The sequence below is a fragment of the Aspergillus japonicus genome, assembly GCF_003184785.1.
Source record: "Aspergillus japonicus CBS 114.51 unplaced genomic scaffold BO86scaffold_30, whole genome shotgun sequence".
In the NCBI taxonomy this organism is placed as follows: domain Eukaryota; kingdom Fungi; phylum Ascomycota; class Eurotiomycetes; order Eurotiales; family Aspergillaceae; genus Aspergillus; species Aspergillus japonicus.
This window is the reverse complement of record NW_020291667.1, coordinates 77,155-102,563: the sequence shown is the minus strand read 5'-3', so window position 1 is coordinate 102,563 and position 25,409 is coordinate 77,155. Positions and strand designations below refer to the sequence as shown.

The window sequence follows — 25,409 nt, the reverse complement described above, 5'->3', positions numbered from 1 at the left end:
CTCCTCCTCCTCCATCACCACCGACAGACGGACAGACAGACAGACAGACAGACAGACAGACACGGACAATCAACCCAGTGATCGACCAACGCTACGAGAGTACTTCATCCTGCATCCTGCAACCATTGCACTCGAACCACTCGATCAGATCCCACCCCTCCTCAAACGCAGGCTCAGAAACGCAGACTCAGACTCAGACGCACTTACGCACATTCAATCCCGGCCCCGAACCCGAATCCCAAACTTAAGAGACCCCCCCCACCCCCCCCCCGGCCAAAATGACAACCCCAAAATACAACCTCCGCAACCCCCTCCCCCTCTCCGCCACCCAAGAAGCCGAAGTCAAACAAATATACTACAAGCGCGTACGAGGCCACTGCGCCCCAGAGATCAAGGGTACGAGCCTGCCCCCATCGCCTTGCAGCAGACCTCCCAAGTCCCCAATTGCTCTCCTGCCTTTCCCCAGTCAAAAAAGCCCGAACCTGGGGCAAAGCAATCCCCTCCCCCTCAACCCCAGAGCAAACCCCCCGTCCCCCTAAAAACCTCAACCCCACGAATCCACACCGCTAACCCCCAATTGCCACGTGTTCAGCCTTCGCCGAATGCGCCGTCAACCGCACGGTAACCGCGACCTGGGTGTGCCGGACGCAGCGGCTGGCGATGAACGCGTGCATGCTGGCGCACGCCAAACCGGAGGAAGAGGACCGGGCGCGGGAGGAGTGGTTCGCGACGCACGAGGAGCGACGGCGCGCGGAGCAGGCCAAGCTGGATGCCGTCGAGGAGCGGCGCGCGCAGGTCATCTCGATGATGCGGGCGGATGATGAGCGGCGGCGGCGGGAGCAGCAACAACAAGAGGAGGAGGAGAAGGTGCGGCGGCAGCAGAAGTAGGCTGCGCCGGGGGATGGATGTTTTGCTTGCGTTGTGAGGTTGTTGGCTGTGGGTTGGGTTTTGGAGCGCGGGAGATGGAGGTCAGTGTCCACCGTTGGTGCTGCATGAGGATATGCGATTGGGGCTCGCTTCATGGGCGTTATGTTGTGTGTCTTATTTGACTATGTTGTATGATATGGCGTTTCATGTTCTTTGGTTTTTTTGTTTGTGTCTGTCGTTGTATGCAGGGTACCGTTTAAAGGGCATATTTGTACATGTATAGTATGGACCGACCAGAGAGTGGCCGAGAGCTCGAGGATATAAAAGTGGTGGCAGGAAGCCGAAGCCGAAGTCGTGATGATTATAGATAGATATGGTATAGAACCTGACCTCTCTCCTCCTCGAAAGTCGATAACCCGATTTTCACGCCGAGCGCCAAAACACCATCCAACCCCCGAACTAAACATCCGTCATATCCTTATCCCCATCATCGTCCTCCCCCATGGCCGTATCCTCCCCGAACACATCCTCCATCTTGCCATCCTCATCCTCATCCTCACCATCCTCCTCCTCCTCCTTCTTCACCCCGGCCACCCCATTCTCCCGCGCACCGCCGGACGTGCCATCGCCCCCGAAATCCCCCGGCTGCTCCACCTCCACCTCCACCTCCTCCTCGCCCTCACTCTCCCACTCGTCGCGCAGATTCCACCCGTTGCCCGTCAGGCAGAACCGCTCGGGCGGCAGCCGCAGCCCGCCCATCAGCACGCTGCCCTGGCTGCCGGCGACCACCTTGGAGTTGCCCTGCTGGTCGAAGCCGCGGCTGGCGCCGGGCAGCGCGACGCGGTTGCGCTCGGCGGCGACATCCATGAGGAACTCCTTGGGCAGGCCGGACTGGAACTGGTAGTGCAGGCGGGAGGCGATGCTGAGCCGCAGCGCCGGCAGGCTGACGCTGTTGACCTCGGGCGGGCCGCGCGCCGCGGCGCCCGTGTCCGTCGTCGCGCCCGCGTACCCCTCCGTCGCCAGGTGCACCGCGTCCTGCAGCACGCTCGACGTGTACCGGTACGCGAAGTCGAGGAGCTGCAGCGGCACCCGCTCCTGGTACGCCGTCACGCCCAGGCTGGCGAGCAGCATGTGGATGAGCCGCACATCGCGCGGCCGCCGCGACTTGCCGCTGTCTTTGAGCGAGGTCGACGGGATCTGCGTCGGTTGGTTGGCGGGCGCCGGGGTCGTGGAGGCGGCGGGTGCTGTGGTGGTTGCTGTGGTGTTCGGGTTGGCGGTGCTGGTGCTGGTGGTGGGGTTGTTCGTCGACGTCGTCGTCGTGCTGTTCGGGTTGTTCGTGGTGTTCATGTTGGAGGCCGCGTTCGGGGTCGATTGGTGGTGGTCGGCCGGAGGGGTGATCGGGTGCTTGGTTGTCGCTGCGCCGGGATTGGATGGGTGCGAGGGTGAGGCCATATCTGAGAGAGACGGTGGAAAAGAGGAGATGCACTGATGTCGTGCGGAGTGCTTTGCTGGGAAGGCGCGCTGTTGTAGGTACGGAGGACTGTACGGAGGACTGTACGGAGGAGAGAGGAGCGTGCGGAAGTGTCGCCTACCGCCTTGCGGTCGAGGTTGAGCTGGATGCGACGGGTAAGAGAGCGCTGAGGATAGAGTGAAGCGGCTGTCAATTGACAATCTTGAACATTATCGTTCCGCGATCGATCAACGGCCCACCAGAGATAAAAGCCTGTTGTCAAGGATGAGGTGGATGGATAAAGACTGCAGTGGAGGGAAGCAACTTGGTAATTGAATCTGGAAAGTGACTGGAGCGGGATTCTTCCCGCACACGCTAGTCCCCGTCCGGACATCGGCTCACTAGTATACCGAAGTAACTTATACCGAAGCTTGGTATCATCTCCGTGCCTCAAGGTACAGCACCAAGTAAAAACACTAACTAGAAGTTGGAGGCCTTCTGAGTCCACATCTCCTTCCATATCTCTGTGTCCTTATATCCATTGAGCTATTACTCCCACAAGTGTATTAACATATAACTATGACTCTGGCTAGACTAGACGAGACTAGACTATGCATCCCTGCAACGCCTCAATGCTGCTCTATAAACAAACACCCCATGCAAGCTCTATCTATGCCACACAGCTCGAAGCACCGGCGATAATCGTCCTCAGACGGGGTATCGAGCGTTTCTTACGCAAATCATTGCCCACCGATGCAACAACACCGCCTAACAACACTTCAACGAGAGGGTGACCTCGGGGGAGACCGTGGAGTGGCACTGACAGCTCTCAATTCCTCTTCGTTAGGAAGAATGTGGTGGTCATCCGCCAGTTCAGATCCGTCCACGGAGTCTTGCGATATATAACTGGCGCCAAGGTCCTCCTCTTCGCCACTCTCCTCCTCGTCCAGGGCCTCGCTGCCATCGTCGCTGATCTCGCCGTCGTACTCCTCATCTTCTTCAAGTTCTTCGTCCTCATCCAGCTCCTCCTCTTCTTCTTCTACTTCGTCCTCCTCTTCGTCTTCCTCGGGTTCCTCGTCTTCGGCTTCACTGTCTGTACATGAGAACGCCTCGAGGTCGGGCGGAGGTTCACGCCAATACGTGAAATCGGTGTACTCCTCGCCACCAGCCTGAACCAGCAAACTGACGGGCGGGAAGAAGTGGTCAAGCAGCTCTCCCATTGAAACGTAACTGCTCTTGTATTTGTTCAAACTGAGAAGATCCAATGACACCTCCGTATTCGAGTTGATGGTGAAAATCCGTGTCGAAGGGATATTCACCGACCGGTAGCTTAGCGCGTCCGTCAGGCGATTGCCGAACCCGGCGTAGAATGGGTTCTCCTTGCCATTGAACAGGTTCAGGATGTCTCGCAAGCACGCCATCTTGAAGACTTCGGGCTTCCGAAGGTAGATCTCCCGTCGAAGTGCTGCCATGGTCCGGTCCGGACTCATGATGGTTGGACCCTTGGGGAGTCGGTAGCCATCCTGGCACACTCCATATAAATAGGCTCGCGTAGTGTCAGCCTGGCCGACGGATCGACTGGTAAGGTACATGATGTTGTAACCATTATTAGCGATGTCTGTGTACAACTTGGCGACTCCAGCATGTGTCCAGTCTCGTCCAATCATATTCAGCACATGACCCAAAGCATCAGACCTATAAATTTTAGTGGGAGCAAAGCCGATGGCACGAGGTTTGTACTCACTTAGTAATGGTCCCGTCAATGTCTGAGATCACAATTGGCGTGTTGCCATTCCACAGATACATGTTGGCGGTGCAGGTTGCTCGGTTCACACTGAACGACATGTTGTTGGGGCCGGGCTTCAGTTTCAGTGCCTTGAGCTGGTCGCTGGTCAATCGCAAAGTCTTTGCGTAATTACGTGTGGGTTCCAAGGCAAGGGAATCTTGACTAGGGGACTGTGGCGGCGTAGGAAAGCCAGGTTGCACGTCTGATTGCGTCCGATAGTGGCGGGCCGTCACTGCCTTGTCATGGATGGACGGATCGCTATCGCTATGGTACCCCGGGTCGGAGATGGCATTTTCACTCATTGCCGACCCCGGTCGCATTGTGTTGAACGTAGCCCGGCGATCGGCAGCCTCTTTGGCCTCCTCGCTGCTATAGATCCATAGATTACCGTGCTCATCTGCCCCGATTAGGGCTCCGATGTCGTAATTGCCCTCCAATTCTTCGGCAAGAATCTTCCGAGCAATGACCTCCGCCCGCAGCGCATCTTCCTCGTTGCTTTTGTAGCCCGTCATATCCAGCATCAAATCTCCAGTCTCCGTTACGCGAGATGGGATGTTCGACCCGGACAGCTTCTTCGACAGCGATTCGGCTCGAGACATCACTTCCTCGAGCGACAACGGCGGAGGGCTGCGGGATCGTCCATCCGGAGTGGTTTCATCGCCTAATACATTCACCGCATACGGCTGATTCGTCACTCCAATACTGTTAGACCGGTTCTTCGTCAAAAGCACGCTATCGGTGGCCATCCGGTCGATCCTGGCAGGGCCCTCGCTGAAGGAGCCATGGCGGGACCGGCCCATAGTTGAATCACTATCCGGTGATCGCGAAAGAGGTGTAATTGTACCTGTGAGGTCATCAGTCGTTGTCCAAGTACAAGAGCCTCCTCAACGTACCCAGGTCGCTGGATGCCCGCATCCCCCTGGACAATATGGGGAGTTCAGCCGATGACTTCCCATCGGCTCGGTTTTCAGTGGGCGACGGAGATCGATCGAGGTCTAAATACTCCGGCTCTGACAAGGAAGAGGAAATGTTCTCTTCGCTGCGCATCTTGGGACTGCTGGTAGGCGAAACTAAGGGTGACGTCTGCAGCGAGGCGGGGATCTCGGCGGTCGTTTCGAACACGAAAAAAGCCTCCCCGCCCTCACCCAGCTTCATCGCATAGTCCTGTTTGACGCCATTCACGGAGAATTCCACCTAGCAACATCTTAGCCATAATAGCTGGACAGTGGATGCGGGCCGGCGGTACCTTTTTCTCGTACGGGCGGAGGAGAGAGAACTTGCCGAATCGAACATGGAATGGAGAACAAGCCAAGGTTCCTGCAGCGATTTGCGATTAATAAAATTATGCGATGCACCACAAAGCATGACAAACAAACCATCCTCTTGCTCGATCACAATGACATCAATTGCCCCGCTGAGGGTGGCTGGGTTGATGGAGTTCCAGGTCTTCGAGACGGAACCGCTGATGCTGCGGACGTATTGCATCCTGCAGGCTCAACAGGGGGTGGTCCCTGGAGAAGGTCGAGTATATCCGAGAGAAAGCGATTGAGAAGAGAAATCTATTCCAGAGTCGCACCACGCAGGTGGGAGTAGGAGAGGGGTTGAAGGAGGAGGTGGTGGTCAGAGGCCGGGGGTGCAGGAATTGCCGCCTACTCGTACATACGTACGTCCCATGTGACAATGCCCGATAGACATGCCCCGAGGCGGGAGACAATACGTAGTGAAGTAGAAATGATAACGAGAGACGAGAGTCACTCGCGCGACACTCGACTAAAACAAGCAGATAAATGATAACCAAGCGAGGGATACCTGTATAACCAGGTAGACAAGCAAAGAGTGTATGAGACTTTGGAAAAGTTAATAGAACTGGAGTGAAAAGGAAAAGAAGTAGAAGAACCGTCAATTCCGCGCAGGCAATTGTTGGGAGAGGCTCAACCGCCCAACCGGTCGGCGTCATGTGCTTTTCAGCCTTCCAACTTCCAACTGATCCAACATTCCTCGGCTTGGAACGGGCGCTAGTCCTGCTTTGGATGCCTAGACCAGTCGCACAGGATCTGCACGCTGACTCAGCTGATCTGAAGCCGCCAGCCTTAAGGGTACAGTCAGGTGACTTGGACTCCCCACTGGGTCGGCAGCCTCCGCGGAGCATCGGATTAATTCCCCAAAGACTCTCTCTCTCTCTCGCTATCTTTGCTTCAATCCTGCCCGCCATCGCAGGACCTCTATTCGACCTTTCGACCTTTCGACCTTCTATCCTCCACGGCCCTCTCGCACTCCCAAGCGTGCACGAGGTCACTGCTACCCCCTCACTTCCTGTCTCCTCCTCCATGGGTCGTGGACGCTGGGATGTATGAGCCATTGCATCTCTCCTTCGACGCCTATCCCAGCGTGGTTCCCCGAGTCAGGGTTCGAGGCGTTATGGCTCTCTTCCTGGCTATCACAATTCTCTGGGCCCTGATCTGGTGAGTAGCCCCTCAGAGAGTTTCGCAGATGATGTCTCGGGTGGACTAATCTTGTCCCAAGGCTGCTCTACCGTGCGTGGCAGGTCTGTCAGACGCCCAACGAAGTTCTCGTCGAAAAGCTGGGGCTCGACATCCCGCCACCCCCGGAAGTTACTCTAGAGGAAATTACAGCGCGTGAGATCCGGATAGCCTGGAAACAACCGGAGTTCCACAACTCGATCCACAAGCACATCATTCAGCTAAATGGCGTCAAAGGTAGTTCTCATTTAGCGATCATGATCCCTTCTTTCTCCGGTGCGGCTAACATTCTGTCAGTGGGCGAATCGAAACGAGCGGAGACTGCTGTCGAAATTCTAAACCTAGTCCCTGGAAGTATTTACCATATTTGTGTGCTCTCAGTCAGCGCCGCCAATTTTCAGACACCCAGCGCGATTATTCATGTGCGCACGAAATCTCTACCTCTCTCCCAGTCGCAGCAGAATGCGCCGGTCGGAAACCCTACCATCCGGGCCTCGATTCCCCGATCGACCGCAGGCCTGGCCGCCCCCGCGGCGCCTGTCATGGCGCGTGAGCATAGCGGAGGACAACTTCAGGCGAAGCGATCTACGGCCGGGCGGAAACCATCCCCTGCAGCTAGCACGACCGACATCGCTCACTCCAGTGCCGAGGATTTGCAGAAAAGTACCGCCACTGACGACCATGATGAAACATTGGAGCAGCTTGCCGATCGTTTGAAATCCCTGCAGCAGGAAAATGAAACCGTGGAAAAGCAGACCGCCGACGAAGAAGAGGAGCACATCGCACTATTGAAAGAACTGGAGAAACAGCGTGATGACCTGAAGAAGCGAGTGAAGGAGAAGGATGAAGCCAGCGGCGATTTGAAGAAACACGTCTACAAGTTGGAAAGCGTCAACCGCACTGTGCAAAGTGAGAAAGCTAAACGTGAAAGACTCCTGCAGCAGAAAGAGTCCGAGCGAAAGAAACGCAAGGCCGACATCATTCGGTGGCAGGAGCAGGTTGAAAGCATGGCTCGTGAAGCTGCTGAGTCAAGACAGGAGAAGGCTCGAGTTGAACAGGAAGCGAAACAACGTGCAGATGAGATTCGGGAGAAGATTAATAAGGAGCAGTCAGAGATGAAGCTCATTGATGATGAGATCCAGGACAAGGGTGGCCGTGTCAAGAAACTTGAGGATGAAAGGAAGACTCACCAGGAGGCCGACAGTGAGGACGGAAAAGAGTTGGACAGAATTGATAATGAACGAGCACGGCAATGGGATGTCAAACTGAGCAACCTTCATGCTCGCTATGCCACTCTAGTCAGCCTTCATGCCCAGGTGAGTTTGCTCGAAGCCACCATTTTGCAACCTCGCACACTAACCGTCCCCCCAAGGCGCAGCAACAGTATCAAGAGGCCCAGGAACGCTTGAAATGGCTTACAACCCAGCGAAGCGGCAGCACAGGACCCTTTACTCTCCCAGCTCTCGATATGGATCTCTCGAACACCGCAACCATCCGTCCCCGTCGGCATCGCAGTTCGCTTACCAGCAATGTTTCTTCGCCCATGAACTATACGTCCCTGGAGCCAACTTTCTCCAGCAGCCTTGGCTACAATCCTCCCGTCACCAGCTCACCTACTTTTGGACCCACCTCCGCCTTTTTCAACATCACGAACGGAATGACTCTGCCGAGTTTGACCAGTCAATCTGACTCTCTGCATGGCTATCCAGCAGATCAGATATCTCTCGGTGCGCCTCAAATGAGCCCTCGCGCAGACGCCTTACTACCCTCAGATCTTCTTGGCGATGAGGAGTCGCCTGAGCTTCCTCGTCCGGTCATCCGATCTCGTTTTCCCAACCTTGAGCAGCCGGGCACCCAGCTCGAATTTCCCCACGGCCCGCCGTCGCCCGATTCGCCCAACAACAGTCGTCCAGCAAGCCTCTTCGCCAGCCCTCATGAGAGCCAACCTCATTCTATTGAAGTCGAGCCTCAACCCACGAACCTAGGGGAAGCAGGTGAGGCACCAAAGAGTGCCTCGCGGCGACTTTCTGGCCTCTTTGGCTTCCATCGTCCTCGCGGTAAAACTCTCGCCGATGAACCGCCCTTGCTAGGCAGCCTGAAACCAGGACAGAGTCAGTCATTCCCCCGTAATCTGGATGAGATGGATCCCATCGGTGCTAGACGTCGTCGGCTGAGCTATACAGGCAATTGGGCCAATCCGATGTCATTGTTCCCTCGAAGCAATACAGCCGGTGCCACAACTGACAGCTCGTCGGATCACCATCCATCTCGTCGCACTGCGTTCTCGAGTATCTTCTCTCCCAGTAGATTTGGCTTTGGCAGCGGTAGCAGCTTGCTCAAGTCCGGCGAGAATGCGGATCTCAGCACGGGATACAACCAATTCAGCCCCCGGCATGATCCCATCGATCCCGCTACAATTCTTGGGAAAGTGCGGCGAGAATCATTGTCTCCGAGGCCGTCTTCGACCTTTTCGTTCGACAATCACCTTCCCCATCCTTCGACAGATAACAGGCACTTTGGCTGGCCGTCAGCCGAGAAGCCCGGCCACCGTAGCCCCTTGGGGTTTGATTGGGCGTCCCCCTCAACATGGTCAAGGGTTCAATCCCGTCGACCATCGATTCAGTACGGGTCGTCTGGTCACCTGCCTTTGAGCCTGACCGGTGAGCCCGATTTCCTCCAGGACTCGTCTTTTGAGCGGCAAGGACGCCCCTTGCAGGCTCCTATCGGCACCCGACCATCGTCTTCACACCGGCCGGTTACACCAAAGTTGAATCCGGCAGCGCCTTCGTTCAAGGCCATCTTCTCTTCCGGGAAGAAATCCGACAAGAGTAAGGAGAAAGACAAGGGCAAGGACCGGGAGTTAGAGGCACCGTTTGATTTTCCGATGGACGAAGGCTCTCCTTCGGAGTCGCGCGCTTCCCGGGATTCACGTTCTCTGTCTGCCCTGACCGGCGATTCGTACGAATCATTGGAGCGAATGCTTTCCGGGGGTTCATTGGATAATGCCAGCTCGAAGGAGTCATTTATCCGCAAGATCACCCGTAAAGGGAGCTCGAGTAAATTCAGTTCGTGGAAGGATCGGTCTGGTCTCTTTTCCAAGCGGGGTGACACCGCGCAGGGAGATATCGATGAGGATGCCCACGGTGAGGCGCTACTTGCTAAGAGCATTGACAGCACTGTCTCGAGCGCACCCTCTGCGGATAGATCCACCCGCAGCAGCTTGGGCTTCTTCAGTCGGATGTCGAGGAGGTCGGCTGCTAGCGAGACGAGCGAGCGTCCTAGCGAACAGGCTAGCGAGGCAGACGAAGATTCCGAGGAGGAGGATCATCATCATTCTTGATCATACTGCGTCTGCAGCATTCATTCTCTCACTTTTCCTATCCATAGATCAAGAGTCAGTCAGTCACTTGTCATTTACTTCTTTCGGCCTTTCCTAGCGCTGTAAGCTTCAGGGTTGGTGGTCATCACTTTTCAGTCTTTTCAGTCTTTCCTAGGCATATTTGGATTGCACATAATAATTTCCCTAAATGCATCATTCAACATTCATTCATTCATTATTTGAAGGCAGTATTCCTGGTACAAAGATAGCGATAAACAAACAAGCTCAGTATGTGTAAACCACTTCAATACGTTCTTCAAAGTGTCATACATAGAGTACCTTACAAGGTACATCTGGTCGAGGTGCACTCAAGGTTGCCGTTACGCGGATAAAAAAGAGGAACCGCGATCCTCCCCCACCACTCAAATCTTCATCCCACCTCAATTCCCCTCTCGGCGGCTGCATCCTCATTATACATAGCTTTTCTCTATGATTATTGTATACCTGCTTCCGTAGCCCTTGCATACTCTCACATAGCGTCATAATGGCAAACTCCAAGTACCATGCCCCAGAATTCTCACCCTGACATATCTTCTGCGCTAAAACCCTTCACAGATACGAGTATGTCAAGTCATTCGAGCAACCCGATGTGTTGCTCCCTAACACATGGATTGTCGTTCGCATTGACGGTCGAGGATTCCATAAGTCTGTTTATTCTTTCACCTATCTCTAAGCCCGTTACCTCCGTGGGAACGTGCAACGACCACCCGGGATCCAGTCTCTGACCGCAATCCAGACTCTCCGATCGCTACGGCTTCGTCAAGCCCAACGACCGTCGGGCTCTAGATCTGATGAATGCCGCCGCCGTGGAGGTCATGAAGGAGCTTCCCGATCTATGTCTCGCCTACGGTGTCAGCGACGAGTACAGGTACCGTTGCAGCCTACCCGCTACCAACGCATGGGGATCTTGCTAACCCTCTTCTTCCAGTTTCGCATTCCACCCCAGCTGCCAGTTATTCGAGCGACGGAGCGCGTAAGTTGCATCCCTCCATTCGTCTTCAGAAAGCTCATCATCGATTGTTGGATGACTAGCAAACTGGTCACGACCATCGTGTCAACCTTCACAGCATACTATATCTATCTCTGGGGCACGTATTTCCCCGACACGCCGCTGCAGCCCGCGGCTCTTCCTTCGTTCGATGGACGGGCGGTCATGTACCCGAGCTCGAGGATCTTGCGAGATTACATGAGCTGGAGACAGGTGGATTGTGAGTGCAGCCCCTCAGGTTTCGTCCGACGGGGTATTGATGAGTGAGTCAGGTCATATCAATAACCTGTATAATACGACATTCTGGACCATGGTCCTGCAGGGTGGTATGAGCAATACGGATGCGGAGCAGGAGCTGAAGGTAAGTCCGGTCTCTTGTGGGATGGTTGGTGGCGGCGAGGTTGATGCTTATGGGCATGGTAGGGCACTGTCTCATCGGACAAGAATGAGATTCTGTTCAAGCGGTTCGGGATCAACTATAACAATGAGGAGGAGATCTATAAAAAGGGCAGTGTGATTTATCGCCAGGTATGTTTTGGGTTTCCCGTTGGCATCTAGGAGTTTCTCTCTTAACTATCGGCGCAGTATCAACTCGAAGACGCACAGCCCAAGTCAGGGTCAGGCGATGCAGAGGATGAGGAGGATATCCCAAGCGCTCCGGCTTCGCGATCTCAGCAGGATAAGATCCGCAAGTTGCGTCGGAAAGCGCAGGTGGTCGTCGACCATGTGGATCTCATCAAAGATGAATTCTGGCAGCGGCGGCCGTGGATCCTATCTGGCAGGCCGGGGAAATTGCCTACGGAGGCACAATAGGTTGAGCTATGTGTGATAAGAGTCAGAAACAATGCGTTGATTTATGAATGGAATGTCAATGCCAAAATTTTACGAATCCAAGAACCAAGCAACAAGCCATGGGTATCTGTAAGAAGTCTAATGTGTGTACTGTATAGATCCAACCTTTGGGGAGGTTTCACTCCGCCGCTTTGGACTTTTTCACCTTTTTCGGTGCCGCATCTGTCGACGCCTCCTCTCGCGTCTTCCTCTTCTTGCTCTCTTTTGGTGTCTTCTTCTCCTCCTTGGTCTTCTTGTCCTTGCGGTCCTTTTTCTTCTGGGTCTTCACTTTCGCCCCCGTCTGCTCCTGCTCCTGCTCCTGCTCCGTCACCGGCGGCGTCGGATAATCCTCATACTGGGGGCGCGGCGCATCCTCCTCGCCCTCGGTCCGGCGCTTCAACAGCTTGGCAGCAGCCTTCTTCTCGCGCCTGAGCTTCCGATCCGCTCTGCGCGCCTCCCTCTCCTCCCTGCGCTTCACCTTCTCCTCGCGCTTCACGCGCCTCTCCTCCTTGCGCTTCCTCCGCTCCTCCTTCCGAGCCTTCCTCTCCTCCTTCGTCTCCTTCTTTTCCCCGTGCCTCTTCCCATTTTTATCATCATCGTCACCATCCCTCTTCCGCTTCCCCTTCCCGCTCTTCCCCTCCCCCTCCCCCTCCCCATCTCCCTTATGCACATCCCCAAGAGTCCCAGCAACGACCTCCCCCCGGACAAAGAACCGATAAAGCTCGCTGGTCAGCGCGTTGGGCGCGGGCGCGGCCGTCGGCGGGCGCGCCGCCTCGCCGACGCCCTTCAGCGCGTCCTCGAACCCGCGCAGCCACCACTGGTTCGTGGGGTCCTTGGTGGTCTTGTTGCCGACGCCCGAGTTGCCCTTCCGGCGCGCCACGAGGATCGGCCGCGTCAGGCCCAGGCCTGAGGTGGCGCCCGGGCGGGCGTTGGGGTTCAGCGGGTTGCCGGGGCCGGACCAGCCGAGTTTGAGGAGGATGGCTTGTGCGTCCATTTTTGGGGGCGGAGTTGTGGGGTTAAGATGTTGTGTGCTGTGGTGGTGGTGGTGGTGGTGGTTAAGCGGGCATTTCTTGCGTGCAACGTCGAGGGATTGGACTTGGGTGTTCGGGTCTTGGGGTTGATTTTATGGTTTGATTCCAGGTCTAATCGGATCGTGCAGGGCGCGAAAACTCGCCCGTCCACCTATTCGGTTTGCAGAGGGTTTGAGATAGAAAAGAGGGGGGAGATAGGGGAGTGGAAATTCAAGATGCAAAACGGAGGGGAGGGGGAAGGTCGGTCAAGTTGAGAACCTTGAAAAAAAAGATTTGAATTCCCGCGGATAAGAGACCGAATGATAAGCCTGGGCTTCTGATGTGTGCATTACATTTTTAGTAACAAGGTGAAAGCTTCCATCAAGCAAGTCGCGTGGTCTAATGGTTATGATTTCTCGTTCACATCGCAAGAAGTGTTAGCTACTCCAGCGCCGAGAAGGCTCCCGGTTCGATCCCGGGCGCGACTATCTCTTTCTTTTTTTGGCGGGTTGCTTGGCTGGGGTAGGGGTTGTTTTTTGTGTGCTCTCGAGGGGTAATAAGTAAGGTAAAACTCGATTTATGCGTGTTTATTGTGTTGTTTGTCTTTTGTGAGGCTCATAAGTAGTGGTGCCGGTGGTCTGGTCTTCTGCTGTATCATCGTCATGCCTCGGTGTGGTGGTTGGGCAAGGTGACAATATATCTACTTCCCGCGGTGCGGATGTACAGCTTTTTCTTCTCTCCGGGCATGGTGTTTTACCAGTGACTTAGCTTTAGGTGAACCAATGTCCAAGTCTCGTAAGAGCATTGTATCCCTGTACAAGATAGTAGCTACCTGTCACTCGAGCCATTGATGTGGACGGTTCTCATCAACTGCACATCGAAAACACAACCTGAATTTGTTGTATAGGACTGTCGCCATATCAGTGGACTCGTGTGAAGGTAGCTGCAGAAACACGTAGCTGCAGGAATAACTTATAGACTTGACACTCCCCTTATCTAAGCAGAGGCCTCCACCTCGGATATGAACATACGAAAATCGGGGAAATAAACTGCCACCCTGAAGCAGTGGGAGCCATCCTCCTGTGTGCATCCCAGGCCTACAGAGGCAGACCTGCATGGCAGCGACCCGATAGTGCGGTCCAAGTCATGCAAAAAAGGCGTCACTAGCCCCCAACGTAGAAGCTGCGCATCCAGCGACCCTAGTCCATGCCTGATTGATGCTCAATCTGCTGGTCGCGGAACAAGTCACTCATCACCTGGTCACACACAGCCGACTATTGGAGCCATGCTCCAATCCGTAATAGATAGGGTCGGCCATGCTCAGAGCTTTAGTCCCAAGCATGGCGCCTAATGGTACTGTACCTCAGCAATGGTCCGTCGGCTTCTAGAAAGCAAACCTCCACTGACTTACAGTAGCAATATGTAGGTAGCCAGATTCAGTAATCCCACCAGCCCCACACCGCCAGGATAGAACCTCGACGATGGCCACACTCACATCCCTATAACGGGCCTTGCTGTACCCGCGTCTCCCACAGTCTAGATACATACATACTTGTACAGATATCATCGAGTAGACTACCACCGTGCACGAGAGCTGCGAGCGAGTCATGGCTTCCTCCCCGAAGGCCGGAAGCCCCCATTCTCCTGATTCAGACTCCTACCCCGAGTCCGATATTATTCATCGAGCATGCGTTGGGTCTACCGACCACAGCAGCTAGAGGTGAACTAGCTCCCCATCCGAGAAGGGACATGCAGACGATGAATGCCCGTATGATATGGCTAGTCCCAGTAACGGTATATCACAGTGTGTGATCATTAGAAGGCCCTGTTATAGGCCTATGACCTAGCATGTGCACAATACCGAAGCGTTCCAGCAAGCATCAACAGGATTGGCCAGGGTTCCTCTCGTCTCAAACCTGGGATCAGACCTTCCGTTTTAAATGAGTACTGTACCTTACCTATCCCTGGCTCCGACTCCAGTGGGTTTAGTGGAGCCTCCATTTCTGACAACCCACAAATCAGCCGGAAGGGACTCGGCCTAGTTGGTTGGTCCTGAGTTGATGCTTTCAAATCGACTAGTTTAATGCTAAGGGATGAATGTGTGATTGTGTGTGCGTGTGTGCGTGAGGGGGTTTTATGTGAATTGAACTGGAGGAGGCAGATGCCAGGCAGTTCAGCGCCGCCGCAGCAATATAAGACCCAAGGGACCCCAAGAATTTGCCGAGACTTTTTGTGCAATCTGCTCTCGAAACGAGGGGCTTGAGACAACAGCAGTCATTGTCATCAGTCTGGATGTTTGCCTTTCAGACACAGTGATCCACCTGCCGCTTGTCACCATCGATGATTCGGTGAGAGAGCATTAGTCAAGTCACGCGCTAAGTCATCCGGAGCGAGTGGTCGCTTGTTCTTCTCCCAATGCGACCAAATCTATGAGCGAGAGAGAGAGAGAGTGTGTGTGTAGTTATCTAGAATGTAGCACGATCATCTCGTACATGCTCTGCTGTGAGGTCGAGAGGTTCATGGGGACCAGAGTTAAGTCAGTGGTCGTCCCAGTTGCTCGCTGAGTCAAGCGGTGATTATCACCGAGTAAAAGCGAGCCATGGGCCAGTCCAAGGAGAAAAGATCCACGTTGTTGATGTTGAGTTTGGTGGGGGAAAGGGGAATGTGGAAAAGAAAAAAAAAAGGGCCTGGCCCCCAATCCCATTGTGGCTGGTGGTTCCCAGTCCGATCACTGTCTGTTCTGAGCGGGCAGTAACTGCAACTCGATCGGCAAGAAATCCAGGGAAAACCGATCCGTTGAACTTCATGAAACTGACAACCTACCTAAGATGATGATAGAATCATGAAATCAACAAGAAGCGAAAGAGAGAAAGACAGAGGCGCCGCTCCCCACCACCTCGCATGATTCGTGGCAGACTTGATAGGAGGAAGGAGGAAAACGTGGTTGATTGGGATGCGGCTTGGTAAGGCGCCCAGACCTCGGGGGCGCTCGTTGGACCCTGGAATAGGATTGATAACAGTGAAGCAAACTGGAGGCGGTTTTGGAAAGGGTAAAACGGCGCTTATCCAAGACCTGTGATATGGTACCAAACTCTGAACCTTGAAGGCACATATGTATGCATGAGATTGTTTTGTTCGTACGTACAAGTAAGTACTGTACATGTAGGTACATAGGTACGAATCTGTAGTTGCCTCGCTTGACTCAATCCTGTACTGTACTGTTCCCAAACAGCCAAGTAACTACCAAGCTCAGCTTAGCTCAGCTCCAGGCTCAGCTACACAGAGAGCCCAGCCCAGGTCAATCCGACTCCGACTCCATGACTTCCAACCTTGAAAGTTTGCGTCAAGTCAAACCAACTGGCTTGCTTGGTTGACTGAAAACATCCAACAAATCACAAGTGCACGGGTGATTTCTCCGAAATGCACTTGTGTGACTTGAGTGGAGATTGATTCATTAATAGTTCTCTCTATTGACCCATTCGCAAGGAAAGCTGAGCGTCCAAGAAGACGATATGAAATTGATTCGAGTGCTCCAATACTTCTATCAGAACCCGTGGATGGATGTGTGCTTACGCGGCGCGTTGTCAGTGGTAACTTATCAAATTACCGGCACGACGATACCCTAAAACACAGCCGCGGCCGCGGAGAGAAACCATACGAATAGTCTAACCTATCGCTGAGCCCAGGGATTGACTACGATAGCCAGCCACTCTTCGCGCCAGGATCGCACGGCAGCAAGCAAGAATTGCCACACACCTCTTCCTCCACCAAGAAAAATGCATAATAGCAAGTCGATCTTATGGCTATCCTCTGCAGGAATTCAGTGTCTCAGCGCCAGCAGATAGTTTCTTTGGATGACCAGTCATCAACTCGAGGGGTTGAGGGGTGGTTATGTCCTGTTGCAGGATGGCAAAATCTCATGTCAGAAGCTTGACGAGGGGGCACAAAGGGCTAGATGACCCAAGACATGCGTGGCCGAACAAATTTTCTTGGATAATCTTAGTGGGGGCGGGGAAACAGGACGAACGGATTGAACAGTCCAGTCCGTCCAGCGCATCGCAGCAGCATGCAGCAAACCACCCACCCACCACCCACCATGGACCCGAGAGTCTGGGAAGCGGTGTAACGATCAACACGGGACAGTCGAGCCTACAAGCCTTAACTACATCGAGGTCACAAGGCAACCCCCCTCCGTCAATCGGACGCTGACCGGGGGACCCGGCGCCAAGCGGGCGGATAACGATGGGCTCCAGGCTGTCGACCACGGAGGACAAGAGCAAGAACCTGCATATCTTGCATATGTAAACTGTACGCACTGCCTCCATGCATCAAGCTTAAGCAGCTGCGGCAATCCAGAGGATGAGAGTGGCTTCCCGGCCTGTGCTCCCTGTTTCACATACATACATGGTACTTTGAATTCGTGTGTCTTACTACCCCGGACTGCAGGTCAGGCACCTCGATGAAAGTTCATGGCCCTGTGGTAGGCATACTTCGTACGAGTAATAAGCTTCCAGGGTGATCTGGCTATCACCTCCCCTCATCACCCCTCCCTGAAAGACTGGATGTAACCTTAACTAACCCTGTCCGTGATTAAACAACACTAGACACGTCGGGGGAGACTAGAATGACGAGATGCTGAAAGTCAAACTCTAAATCCACACAGGACTTTTGGCCATGGCCGTGGGGTCAGGATCCTTCCTTGAAGTTCCTTCCAGCCTGATCGTCATCGTCATTCCTTCGATATATCAGCACCACCGTGCTGGATCGGACTGACAAACATGAGTCAATTCTCCAGCAGAGCCCCTCCCGAGCATGTTGTCAGTTGCCACTTGAACCGTGAACCCGAGCACATCCTCGCTAAGAATGGGGAAGAGATCGACCCTGTGCTCCAGCTCGGAAGCGGATGCACGCAATGCCGTATAGACTAGGCTGATTCCCAACTCTGGCTGACAAGTTACAACCGTAGAAAAAAACTCCAATCCCATTTCCTGTGGACTAGTCAGTAAGTCAGTTGGTTAGTCAGTCGAGTCAGTGGATACGTAGTTGGCGTCTTTTTGGCTCGGGCGCTACGCTACCTAGTAAACTACGGGCGAAAGCTGGAAGAGGGAGACGCCCACGGCCGGAGCTGCGAGTTGAATCCTTCACCCAGCGATTTGGTAGACTAAATGCCGCGGTCTGTCTGACTGACGCCGCTGGCTGGGCCTGCCTGACCTGCCTGAGAATGCTGGCACCCAACCGCCAATCGGCCGGAGATATTGTTGCGCGTAGTGTCAGTGGCCCAGTGGCCCCGCCGAGTGGTCCAGTTGCCCAAAGTGGTTCACAGGGAAACTTTCAAGTTCCTTCATTCAACTAAGTATGGGAGACGGTCCGCATCCCGCCCGGAAGTCACTTTGCCTAAAGTTCTTTGGGGAAAGGGAAGGGAGGAGCCAGGAGGGACAAGACCCATCCACGGTTCAATCGATGAATTCTATTCCTCGATCCATTTCTCTTTGAGTCTTGAATCCATCTGCCCATGCTTTTCCCCTCGGCCCTGGGTGACCTCTTCCCATCATTTAATCTTTTTTTGTTTTCTTGGGATTTTCATGTTCGTTTTGGGTTGTTGTTTTCCTGTGTTTCTTTTTCTTTTTCTTTTTTTTTTTTGGTGGTTTCTTCTTTCTCTCTGATGTTCTCTTTCCGGCCCTCTGGGTTTTTTTTTCTTTTTTTTTTCCCCTTTCTTTGTTTCCCACCCATTTCAAACCCCCAGTGTTATACTTCCATGGCGGCCGTTGGGAGCGCTCCCCCTTAACCATGGTACACCTTCAATAATCCCTCGTTAGTCTACTAATGATACCACCGATTCCTCGCCAACCTACCCGCTGCAATTGCAAGCCTTACGTTGGGAGGAACGGGGGCTGAATTCTCCGCCAAGTATGCTCACATCCATCGTAGCTAGATAGATCGAGCTTGGCCGTTACATATTACCACTCACATCACTGGGACCCAAACCGCCTGTCAACAACACCTGGCACGAAATGTTTTGTGCAATGTTTGTCCTTGATTGTTGATGTAGGGCGTGAACGATATGATTCCCGTAGGTTTAAAAGTATGTGTATCTTATTGTCGCCGAAATACCAACAGATTTTTCTTTTACAGATGCTCCAAGGAAAAAAAGAAAAAAAGAAGAAAAATAATCAAATTGCCAAAGGGAGGGGAGGGCATGGATAAAAATGGTAAAAGCAGCAGGCGCTAAGAGATCCGCCTAAAAACAGTGGATTCAGCGTCTATGCTGGATAGGGAAACAGAATGACCAGCATGTGGTGTGGCAGGACCTAAAGTATGTTAGTTTGGTGCGGTTAGTCGGTATGGCCAGTACACATGCGGGCATGGTACACTGCCAGGACCGTGTGCATGCCATCAGCAATGATTGCTTCCGTGGATCTAAGAGAAATTAAGATCGAGTCGGGCCCGACTACTCGGTAGTGTTTCTACTCTTGTGATGAAAAGGAAGATGGTGGTGATGTTGATGGTGATCATAAGGTGTAGTCTAAGGTTGACTGTCTTCGGCTCATCCACAGCTGAGCCTCCAAAGTGTAAGTATATATAGCAAAGTAACTAGTGTCTAAGGTATCCATGATCTATCTAGTTCATCTCGTTTAATGCCAAAAAAAAAAAAAAAGAGCTCTCCGGGTCCCATAGTTACTAGAGCAGCCCCTGTACCATGGTTGATAGAGGGGCTTTACTCTGGGGAATGGCCAATAAGTTCTGGAAGTTTGCCTTAGTCATGGCCGGCCCCGACACATCCTCAGCCCATCATCCATCGTCCATCGTTGCCAGTTCTCGGTTCGGAGTCGATTCTGGTTAGGTGGTGACTGACTGAGTGCTAGTTAGATATCTACGTACTATGTAAGCACTGTACTATACATACATAATAGTACTACCACCTACTCCGTACCTATCTACCGACCTAACAATAAGTTACTGTTACTGAGGACTCATACCTTACATACCAACCAACATCCATACTACAACTACTTACCTAGTACAGTACTTAGTTATAGTACTCTTCTTCTTATTTGCTGTAAGAATTGATACACATCTATCTAAGCCCCTCTCTCCCGCAACGGCTCTCCAGCAGAATTAAACAAACGAAGGATTCATCGTATGTCGCCCTAATATCTGGATTCATTCTAGCGATTCTCAGGCCTTCCACTGCAACCGCGCGCACTCCCCCCCCGCCTTCGCGCCCGTGGGCCTAACGGGAATGACAAGACAGCGGCTGTAACAACCTTAAAGCCAGGGTTGTTGCTTCAATGCTTTGGCCTTTTCCCTTTCATCCTCATCTCTATCGTCTACCCTTTTCTCCCGTTCTGTTCGGTTCTGTTGTGTTTTGGTTCCTTTTCCCTTTGCCATTTCCGCCCTTCTCTCTTTGCTCTTTACTACCTCTTGACCTCTGTTCTTCAGTCTTTTGAATATTCTTGAAATTCTCCTCCTTTCCCCTGCCTCCCCAAGCTCGTTGCAATTGATCCCGCTCGGGACAGTTCGGTCCTTTAGATCCCACAGATAGTGGCTTCGGACGGACAGAGATTAGTGACGGTTCTCGACGTCCAAACCATACCACAGGGCCCCGTGACCGCCATTCTCATTTTCATTCTCAGTGTCATTGCTCTTCCATTGTCCACCGTCGTCGTCGTCGTCGTCGTCCTCTTCTTCTTCTTCAGGTTGTGGTGTGCCCCGACGAACTTCCAGCCAAACCACGCGGGGACTCCATCAGGGACATCATTTTCCTCTTTGGTCTCGTTCTGTTGGTCCAGATCAAATAGAATTGATTGCAAATCAATCGATCTCTGCATGTGCGTGCGTGTCTGCGGTGGGACTGGATGTTGGAGATTCTACTAGCCTTCTGTCGTTTTTGCCTAGTCAAATTCTCCTTTGCTTTTCCTGCCTTGCACAATCTCCTCACCCTTTCCGATCTCTTGTGATTCATTTCGGTCAACGAACGGCCTACCGCCCGCTCTGCCCCTCTTTGGTGGATCTGTATACTCTGAGATCAATTTTCACCTGCTTTGGTCCTCCTCATTGCTACTCTATGTACACTCTGACCGTCGAACTATATTTTCTGCTTTCAGCTCACATACATCTGGTGGGTTAACATCGGCTGTTCCTGGCCGTTGCTGCCCCTAACCAAGACTCTCCGCGTGCAATTCACTCGTACGCCGTCTGCTGCACCAACTGAGAGAAGTCTCCTTCTGACGATCTTTCCTCTCCTGGCCTCTACAGCCTATTCGGTCTACCTGAATGTTCGGGAGCGAGCAGGCTGTACACTATTCGACCACTATGGCTTCGCCTACTCGCAACTATTATACTTCTCCAGCAACGGATCCCGCTGAGATAGCTCGCTCCAGGCCAAACTCAGATGTGATGGAGATTTACGGCATCACAGACCGCGAAAACCCAGAGCATAGTGCCGCCGATAGTGATGCTGCCAACCGCAATGGGTCTCCGAGCATGAGCAGTACTTACAGCAAGTAACGCTCCCCATTCCGTCCCCCAATCCTGTTGAAAATCTGCCGCAATTAAGTGACTAATCTCCGAGCACGGTCATTCCGTGGCTCTCTGTGGTCTAGGCTCTCACAGAATTACCCCCCTTATGAAGAAAATGGCCGGATGTATCATGGTTTCCGGAAAGGAGTCTACATGTTACCATGCGACGAGCAGGAGCAGGACCGCCTCGACATCTTCCACAAGCTGTTCACGGAAGCGCGAAAGTCGGACGGTCTAATCTATGCCCCGCACCCTTCCAATGGACGGTTCTTAGATCTGGGCTGCGGCACGGGTATCTGGGCCATTGATGTGGCACATAAGTATCCCAAGGCCCATGTGGTCGGAGTTGACCTTGCGCAAATACAGCCTGACAATCACCCCGAAAACTGCCATTTCTTTGCGCCATTCGATTTCGAGGGTCCCTGGGCCATGGGGGAGGATTCTTGGGATCTAATTCACCTGCAGATGGGCTGTGGCAGCGTTGTGGGCTGGCCAAATCTCTATCAAAAGATCTTTGCGCACCTTGCACCGGGCGCTTGGTTCGAGCAGGTGGAAATCGATTTTGAGCCACGCTGCAACAACCGTCCTTTGGAGGAACTGGCCATGTGGCACTGGTATCAATACTTGAAGCAAGCAACACAGGATACAATGCGACCAATAGCACACAATTCTCACGAGACGATCAAGCAGCTCGAGGAAGCTGGTTTTACGCAAATAAACCATCAGATCGTGGGCCTGCCGCTAAACCCGTGGATCCCTGATAAGCACGAGAGCAAAGTCGCCCGGTGGTACAATCTGGCAATCTCAGAGAGTATTGAGTCTCTCGGTCTGGCACCTTTCAGCCGTGTCTTCCAGTGGCCCGTGGACAAAATTAGGCGCATCTCTGAGGAGGTGAAATCCGAAGCCTTTAACCCAGACATCCATGCTTGGAACCTCTTACATATCTATCAAGCGCGAAAGCCCCTCCCCAATTGACATTACTGGGTTGATGGCCAATGCAGGACTGACTCAAATACATACGCTGATCTTGACATTTGCGTGCGGTTCTCGACATGGACGGTGGTGTATGACACCGCCTACGGCATCCTTGTTCGCCTCTTCTTTGCGGGGTGTTGTACTAGAGTCATGTATGGACCCGTCCTTTTCCTGCATCCCTCAGCTTATGTGGGCATGCATCTCCGCAGTGTAATTGAGGTGGTTGACTTGACCGCACGCGACTGTCTCGCAGCATCGCAATGAAGTTCGCGAGAGGCTCATCAATTATTTCAGGTTGCGCTTCGTGTTGGCTCCTGTTCAATTGACAACGGAGCGGAATGCATCCCTGGGATCAATGCACAATGCAAGGGAGACCTATCCTACCTGCATTTCCGGCTCGCATAGGCGGTGCAGCACATCGGATCCTTTGGCAGCATACATGCCGAAAGTCTTTCCATGGCATCTTCCCATGGAGGCCGCTGCCTGGGGGCTTAGACTGGGAAAGGCCCAGCAGAGGGCCGCATCCATTCTGGATGTTAGTGTGATCCGAGTTCTATTGGCCATGCCCGTGGCCGATTTGAGGGCCCGAGCGTCTGTAGAATATTCACGGAATAGTTTACCGACACTCACTGGTCCAAGCATTGCGGGCAATACTCCATTTTTTGATTACGAGAACCCTTTGACAAAGCTAGGAGCCGCGACCATGCAGAGCACTTTCTGAACTATTCCCTTGACAAACGGGGAGGAAAAGCACGCAAGGGAACTATAAACCATGTCTCTGTGAGGAGCTTATCAAGTCTTCTTTCTTCCAACCCAGAAACTCCCATCAATCAACTCCGTAAGTATACCGAGTGCCAGATCCTTGCTTTTTTTTTTCGCCAAACGCCCAACAACCTCCAAAGGGAAACCTAGCTGACATGCTATGATATAGTAAAGCACAAACAAAAATGACTCACAAATCCATGGCATATCATGCGACACAAGGGAATAGGAGCACAGGATGGGCTGATCAGCGCCGCCGGCCTTTTTGGCCCCGTGTAGTACCATTTTTACCGCTTGCAGTGCTTTCCTTGTCCCCCTCACTATTCGTGTTCATCCATTCTCGACCTGCACCTGGACTGCGTCGCCTCATAGTGCCTGGACCGACAGCTACGATCTCTTCTTCGCTTTCGCTATCGGAGATGTCGAGCAGGACTGGCATCCGAAATGATGTGATTTCCTCCTCATCAGTGCCGGTTTTGATGGGCTCAATGGTGAGCACATCGGGAACTTCGTCTTCCTGATCCAGACGACGTTGGTGGATTTCTTCTGCTGGGTGAATGTCAAACTCGTCTTCGCGTTCGACGTACTCCACATTCTCCTCAACCTCACCGAAATCAGGCGCCAGCGCTGACCATTTCTGGGGAGTCACTATTGACCAAGTATAGATGCAGCCGGATTCCAGACCACACGCTACGACCATCGGGCGACCAGGATGCCACTCTACCACCCCCAGCTCCTCCCGGGGACCCTCCAGGATTTTGACCAAAGACCCGTGACTCCGTTCCCATACGTAGATGTCGGGGTTCATGAATGTGGATGCCGTTACAAATTCCCCGGTCGAAGAAAAAGTGACGTGGTTCCAGCTCAATCGATTAACTACATCCTGGAATTTGTGTTCCACCTGGAGTTTGATGTTGCTGGGCTCCAAATCAATGCCGAGCTGCGAGAGGTCCGGCATGAGAATCGTGCGTATAACGCGATCGGAGCTGTTCACCAACAGATCCCGGCCGTTGCTGGCTAGACGAAGTAGAATCACTACTCCATTGCACAGACGAGTAGAATGGATAGTGGTGCACGTCTGGGTCTCTATGATGTTGATCCAGCCCTTCGACGTGCCTGCTATGATATGATTCCCCAGGGCGGTGAAGATGGTCACACAGGTCGAGTGCTTCGCATCTTGTGCAGCTTGTTTAGCAGCAGCCGCGGCGTCAAGCTCCTCGCCTTTGGCGGGAGGCGGACGGAAAGGTGCAGAAGGGAGAATGCGCTTGACAGGTTTGGAGGAGGAGACATCGACAAGAACGGGCTGATCTTCGAATAGAGAGGCGACAAAGAGTAAACTAGACGAAGAGGGATATTAGTCGACAATGCGATATGGATTGACAGGGGAGTCTCGTACTGGTTATAAGGATGTAGTTCGGCGATATATACAGGCGCCTCGAAGCGAACGGTGCGAACTCGGGAACCATCTTTCAGATCCCACAAGATACATTTCCAGTCCTGAGAAGAGCTTAGAAGATATCTACCGTCTCTCGACCAGCTAGAATCCCCCAATCAGATTAATTCCTTTTGTCCAAACCATGCAGACGAGAAAGGTTCCGTACCTCAGCGATTGAATCTGTCTGGTATGACCGCGTAGCTTGCGTGCAACCCCATTGGTTTCCACGTCAAAAATGACCACCGTACCATCCACCTAAGGCTAAAGATTACTATAATGGTTGGAAAGAAACACGCGATTTGCGGTATGTTTGTGATGAAGACCAACCCGACCGGATGCCAAATAATCTCCCTTGCGGTTAAATCGTAGACACGTAGCATGGCCGCTTCCTGTCAAAGTCAGCGCTAGAATTGAGCAGTGATGCTGAGGGCGAAACACACTAAGCTTTTCCGATAATGTGTCGGGATAGTCCTGGGCGAGGACGAAGGGATCAATGAGGGACAAATTCATAGCGTAGTGTTGAATGACCGAGCCGCGGCTCAGAGACCAATGATGGTATTTAGAGCGGCATGCAAGGGAAATATGAAAAGCGATCCCAGCCTGCAGAGAAAGGCCGGGAGAGAATTGCGAAAGGGACCATGCAGGATAGCCAGTAGCAAGGTGCTATTGTTATTCACCAAGCAGGCGGGGGAAAGAGAGGGGAGAGGGAGTGGAGCGACCGAGATCTTTTATATTCGTATTTCAAAGGTGGAAGATGCAGCAGAAAGATGGAAAGCGGGTGGCGGGCGGTGAGAGAGGGTCCTTTGAAGTGAGGACGGCCGACTCCACTTTCCTTTCACTATCAGCAAGCTGATAGGCTACCACCACACTTCGGCGGCTTAGTGTGAATGAGTTATAAAGCCGGGTGAGTTCCAAGTTAGCGCGAC

At 53.0% G+C, this 25,409-nt stretch overlaps 8 protein-coding genes and 1 non-coding gene across 9 annotated transcripts; 5 read left to right on the top strand and 4 right to left on the bottom strand.

Annotated features, from left to right (window-relative positions):
• Window positions 1-274: 274 nt before the first annotated feature.
• BO86DRAFT_389893 (uncharacterized protein) lies at window positions 275-1,224 on the top strand. The gene is made up of 2 exons (XM_025672252.1): window positions 275-396; window positions 593-1,224. The coding sequence occupies exons 1-2, from the start codon at window positions 279-281 to the stop codon at window positions 886-888; spliced, it is 414 nt and encodes a 137-aa protein (XP_025526824.1). The 5' UTR covers window positions 275-278; the 3' UTR covers window positions 889-1,224.
• Window positions 1,225-1,563: 339 nt separating this feature from the next.
• BO86DRAFT_281451 (putative transcription initiation factor TFIID, 31kD subunit) lies at window positions 1,564-2,241 on the bottom strand (the record flags this gene model as incomplete). The annotated part of the gene is made up of 1 exon (XM_025667333.1): window positions 1,564-2,241. A coding segment is annotated over one exon (678 nt), but the record flags the coding sequence as incomplete, so codon positions are not given.
• Window positions 2,242-2,969: 728 nt separating this feature from the next.
• Window positions 2,970-5,588, bottom strand: BO86DRAFT_410477 (putative lipin Smp2; the record flags this gene model as incomplete). Its single annotated transcript, XM_025674501.1, has 5 exons — window positions 2,970-4,012; window positions 4,062-4,947; window positions 4,997-5,297; window positions 5,350-5,420; window positions 5,480-5,588. 5 exons carry the CDS (start codon window positions 5,586-5,588, stop codon window positions 3,097-3,099), a joined length of 2,283 nt encoding a protein of 760 aa, XP_025526822.1. The 3' UTR covers window positions 2,970-3,096.
• Window positions 5,589-7,568: 1,980 nt separating this feature from the next.
• Window positions 7,569-10,151, top strand: BO86DRAFT_117985 (Fibronectin type III domain protein). The gene has a single exon (XM_025665981.1). It carries the CDS (start codon window positions 7,836-7,838, stop codon window positions 9,921-9,923), a length of 2,088 nt encoding a protein of 695 aa, XP_025526821.1. The 5' UTR covers window positions 7,569-7,835; the 3' UTR covers window positions 9,924-10,151.
• Window positions 10,152-10,340: 189 nt separating this feature from the next.
• Window positions 10,341-11,789, top strand: BO86DRAFT_340412 (tRNA guanylyltransferase). The gene is made up of 8 exons (XM_025669045.1): window positions 10,341-10,460; window positions 10,518-10,607; window positions 10,699-10,830; window positions 10,891-10,935; window positions 10,995-11,170; window positions 11,223-11,311; window positions 11,374-11,478; window positions 11,536-11,789. The coding sequence occupies exons 1-8, from the start codon at window positions 10,447-10,449 to the stop codon at window positions 11,761-11,763; spliced, it is 879 nt and encodes a 292-aa protein (XP_025526820.1). The 5' UTR covers window positions 10,341-10,446; the 3' UTR covers window positions 11,764-11,789.
• Window positions 11,790-11,825: 36 nt separating this feature from the next.
• BO86DRAFT_410474 (uncharacterized protein) lies at window positions 11,826-13,053 on the bottom strand. Its single transcript, XM_025674500.1, has one exon. The coding sequence runs from the start codon at window positions 12,773-12,775 to the stop codon at window positions 11,921-11,923; it is 855 nt and encodes a 284-aa protein (XP_025526819.1). The 5' UTR covers window positions 12,776-13,053; the 3' UTR covers window positions 11,826-11,920.
• Window positions 13,054-13,179: 126 nt separating this feature from the next.
• Window positions 13,180-13,279, top strand: BO86DRAFT_t164. Its single transcript has one exon. It is a non-coding gene; the product is annotated as a tRNA-Val (tRNA).
• Window positions 13,280-20,843: 7,564 nt separating this feature from the next.
• BO86DRAFT_117926 (class I SAM-dependent methyltransferase) lies at window positions 20,844-22,464 on the top strand. The gene is made up of 2 exons (XM_025665980.1): window positions 20,844-21,295; window positions 21,395-22,464. Exons 1-2 carry the CDS (start codon window positions 21,066-21,068, stop codon window positions 22,284-22,286), a joined length of 1,122 nt encoding a protein of 373 aa, XP_025526818.1. The 5' UTR covers window positions 20,844-21,065; the 3' UTR covers window positions 22,287-22,464.
• A 523-nt stretch (window positions 22,465-22,987) lies between these two features.
• Window positions 22,988-25,203, bottom strand: BO86DRAFT_389887 (Set1-mediated histone H3-K4 methylation subunit Swd1). The gene is made up of 5 exons (XM_025672251.1): window positions 24,924-25,203; window positions 24,811-24,872; window positions 24,650-24,738; window positions 24,445-24,585; window positions 22,988-24,385 (listed from the first exon to the last, which is right to left on the bottom strand). Exons 1-5 carry the CDS (start codon window positions 24,991-24,993, stop codon window positions 23,296-23,298), a joined length of 1,452 nt encoding a protein of 483 aa, XP_025526817.1. The 5' UTR covers window positions 24,994-25,203; the 3' UTR covers window positions 22,988-23,295.
• Window positions 25,204-25,409: the final 206 nt, after the last annotated feature.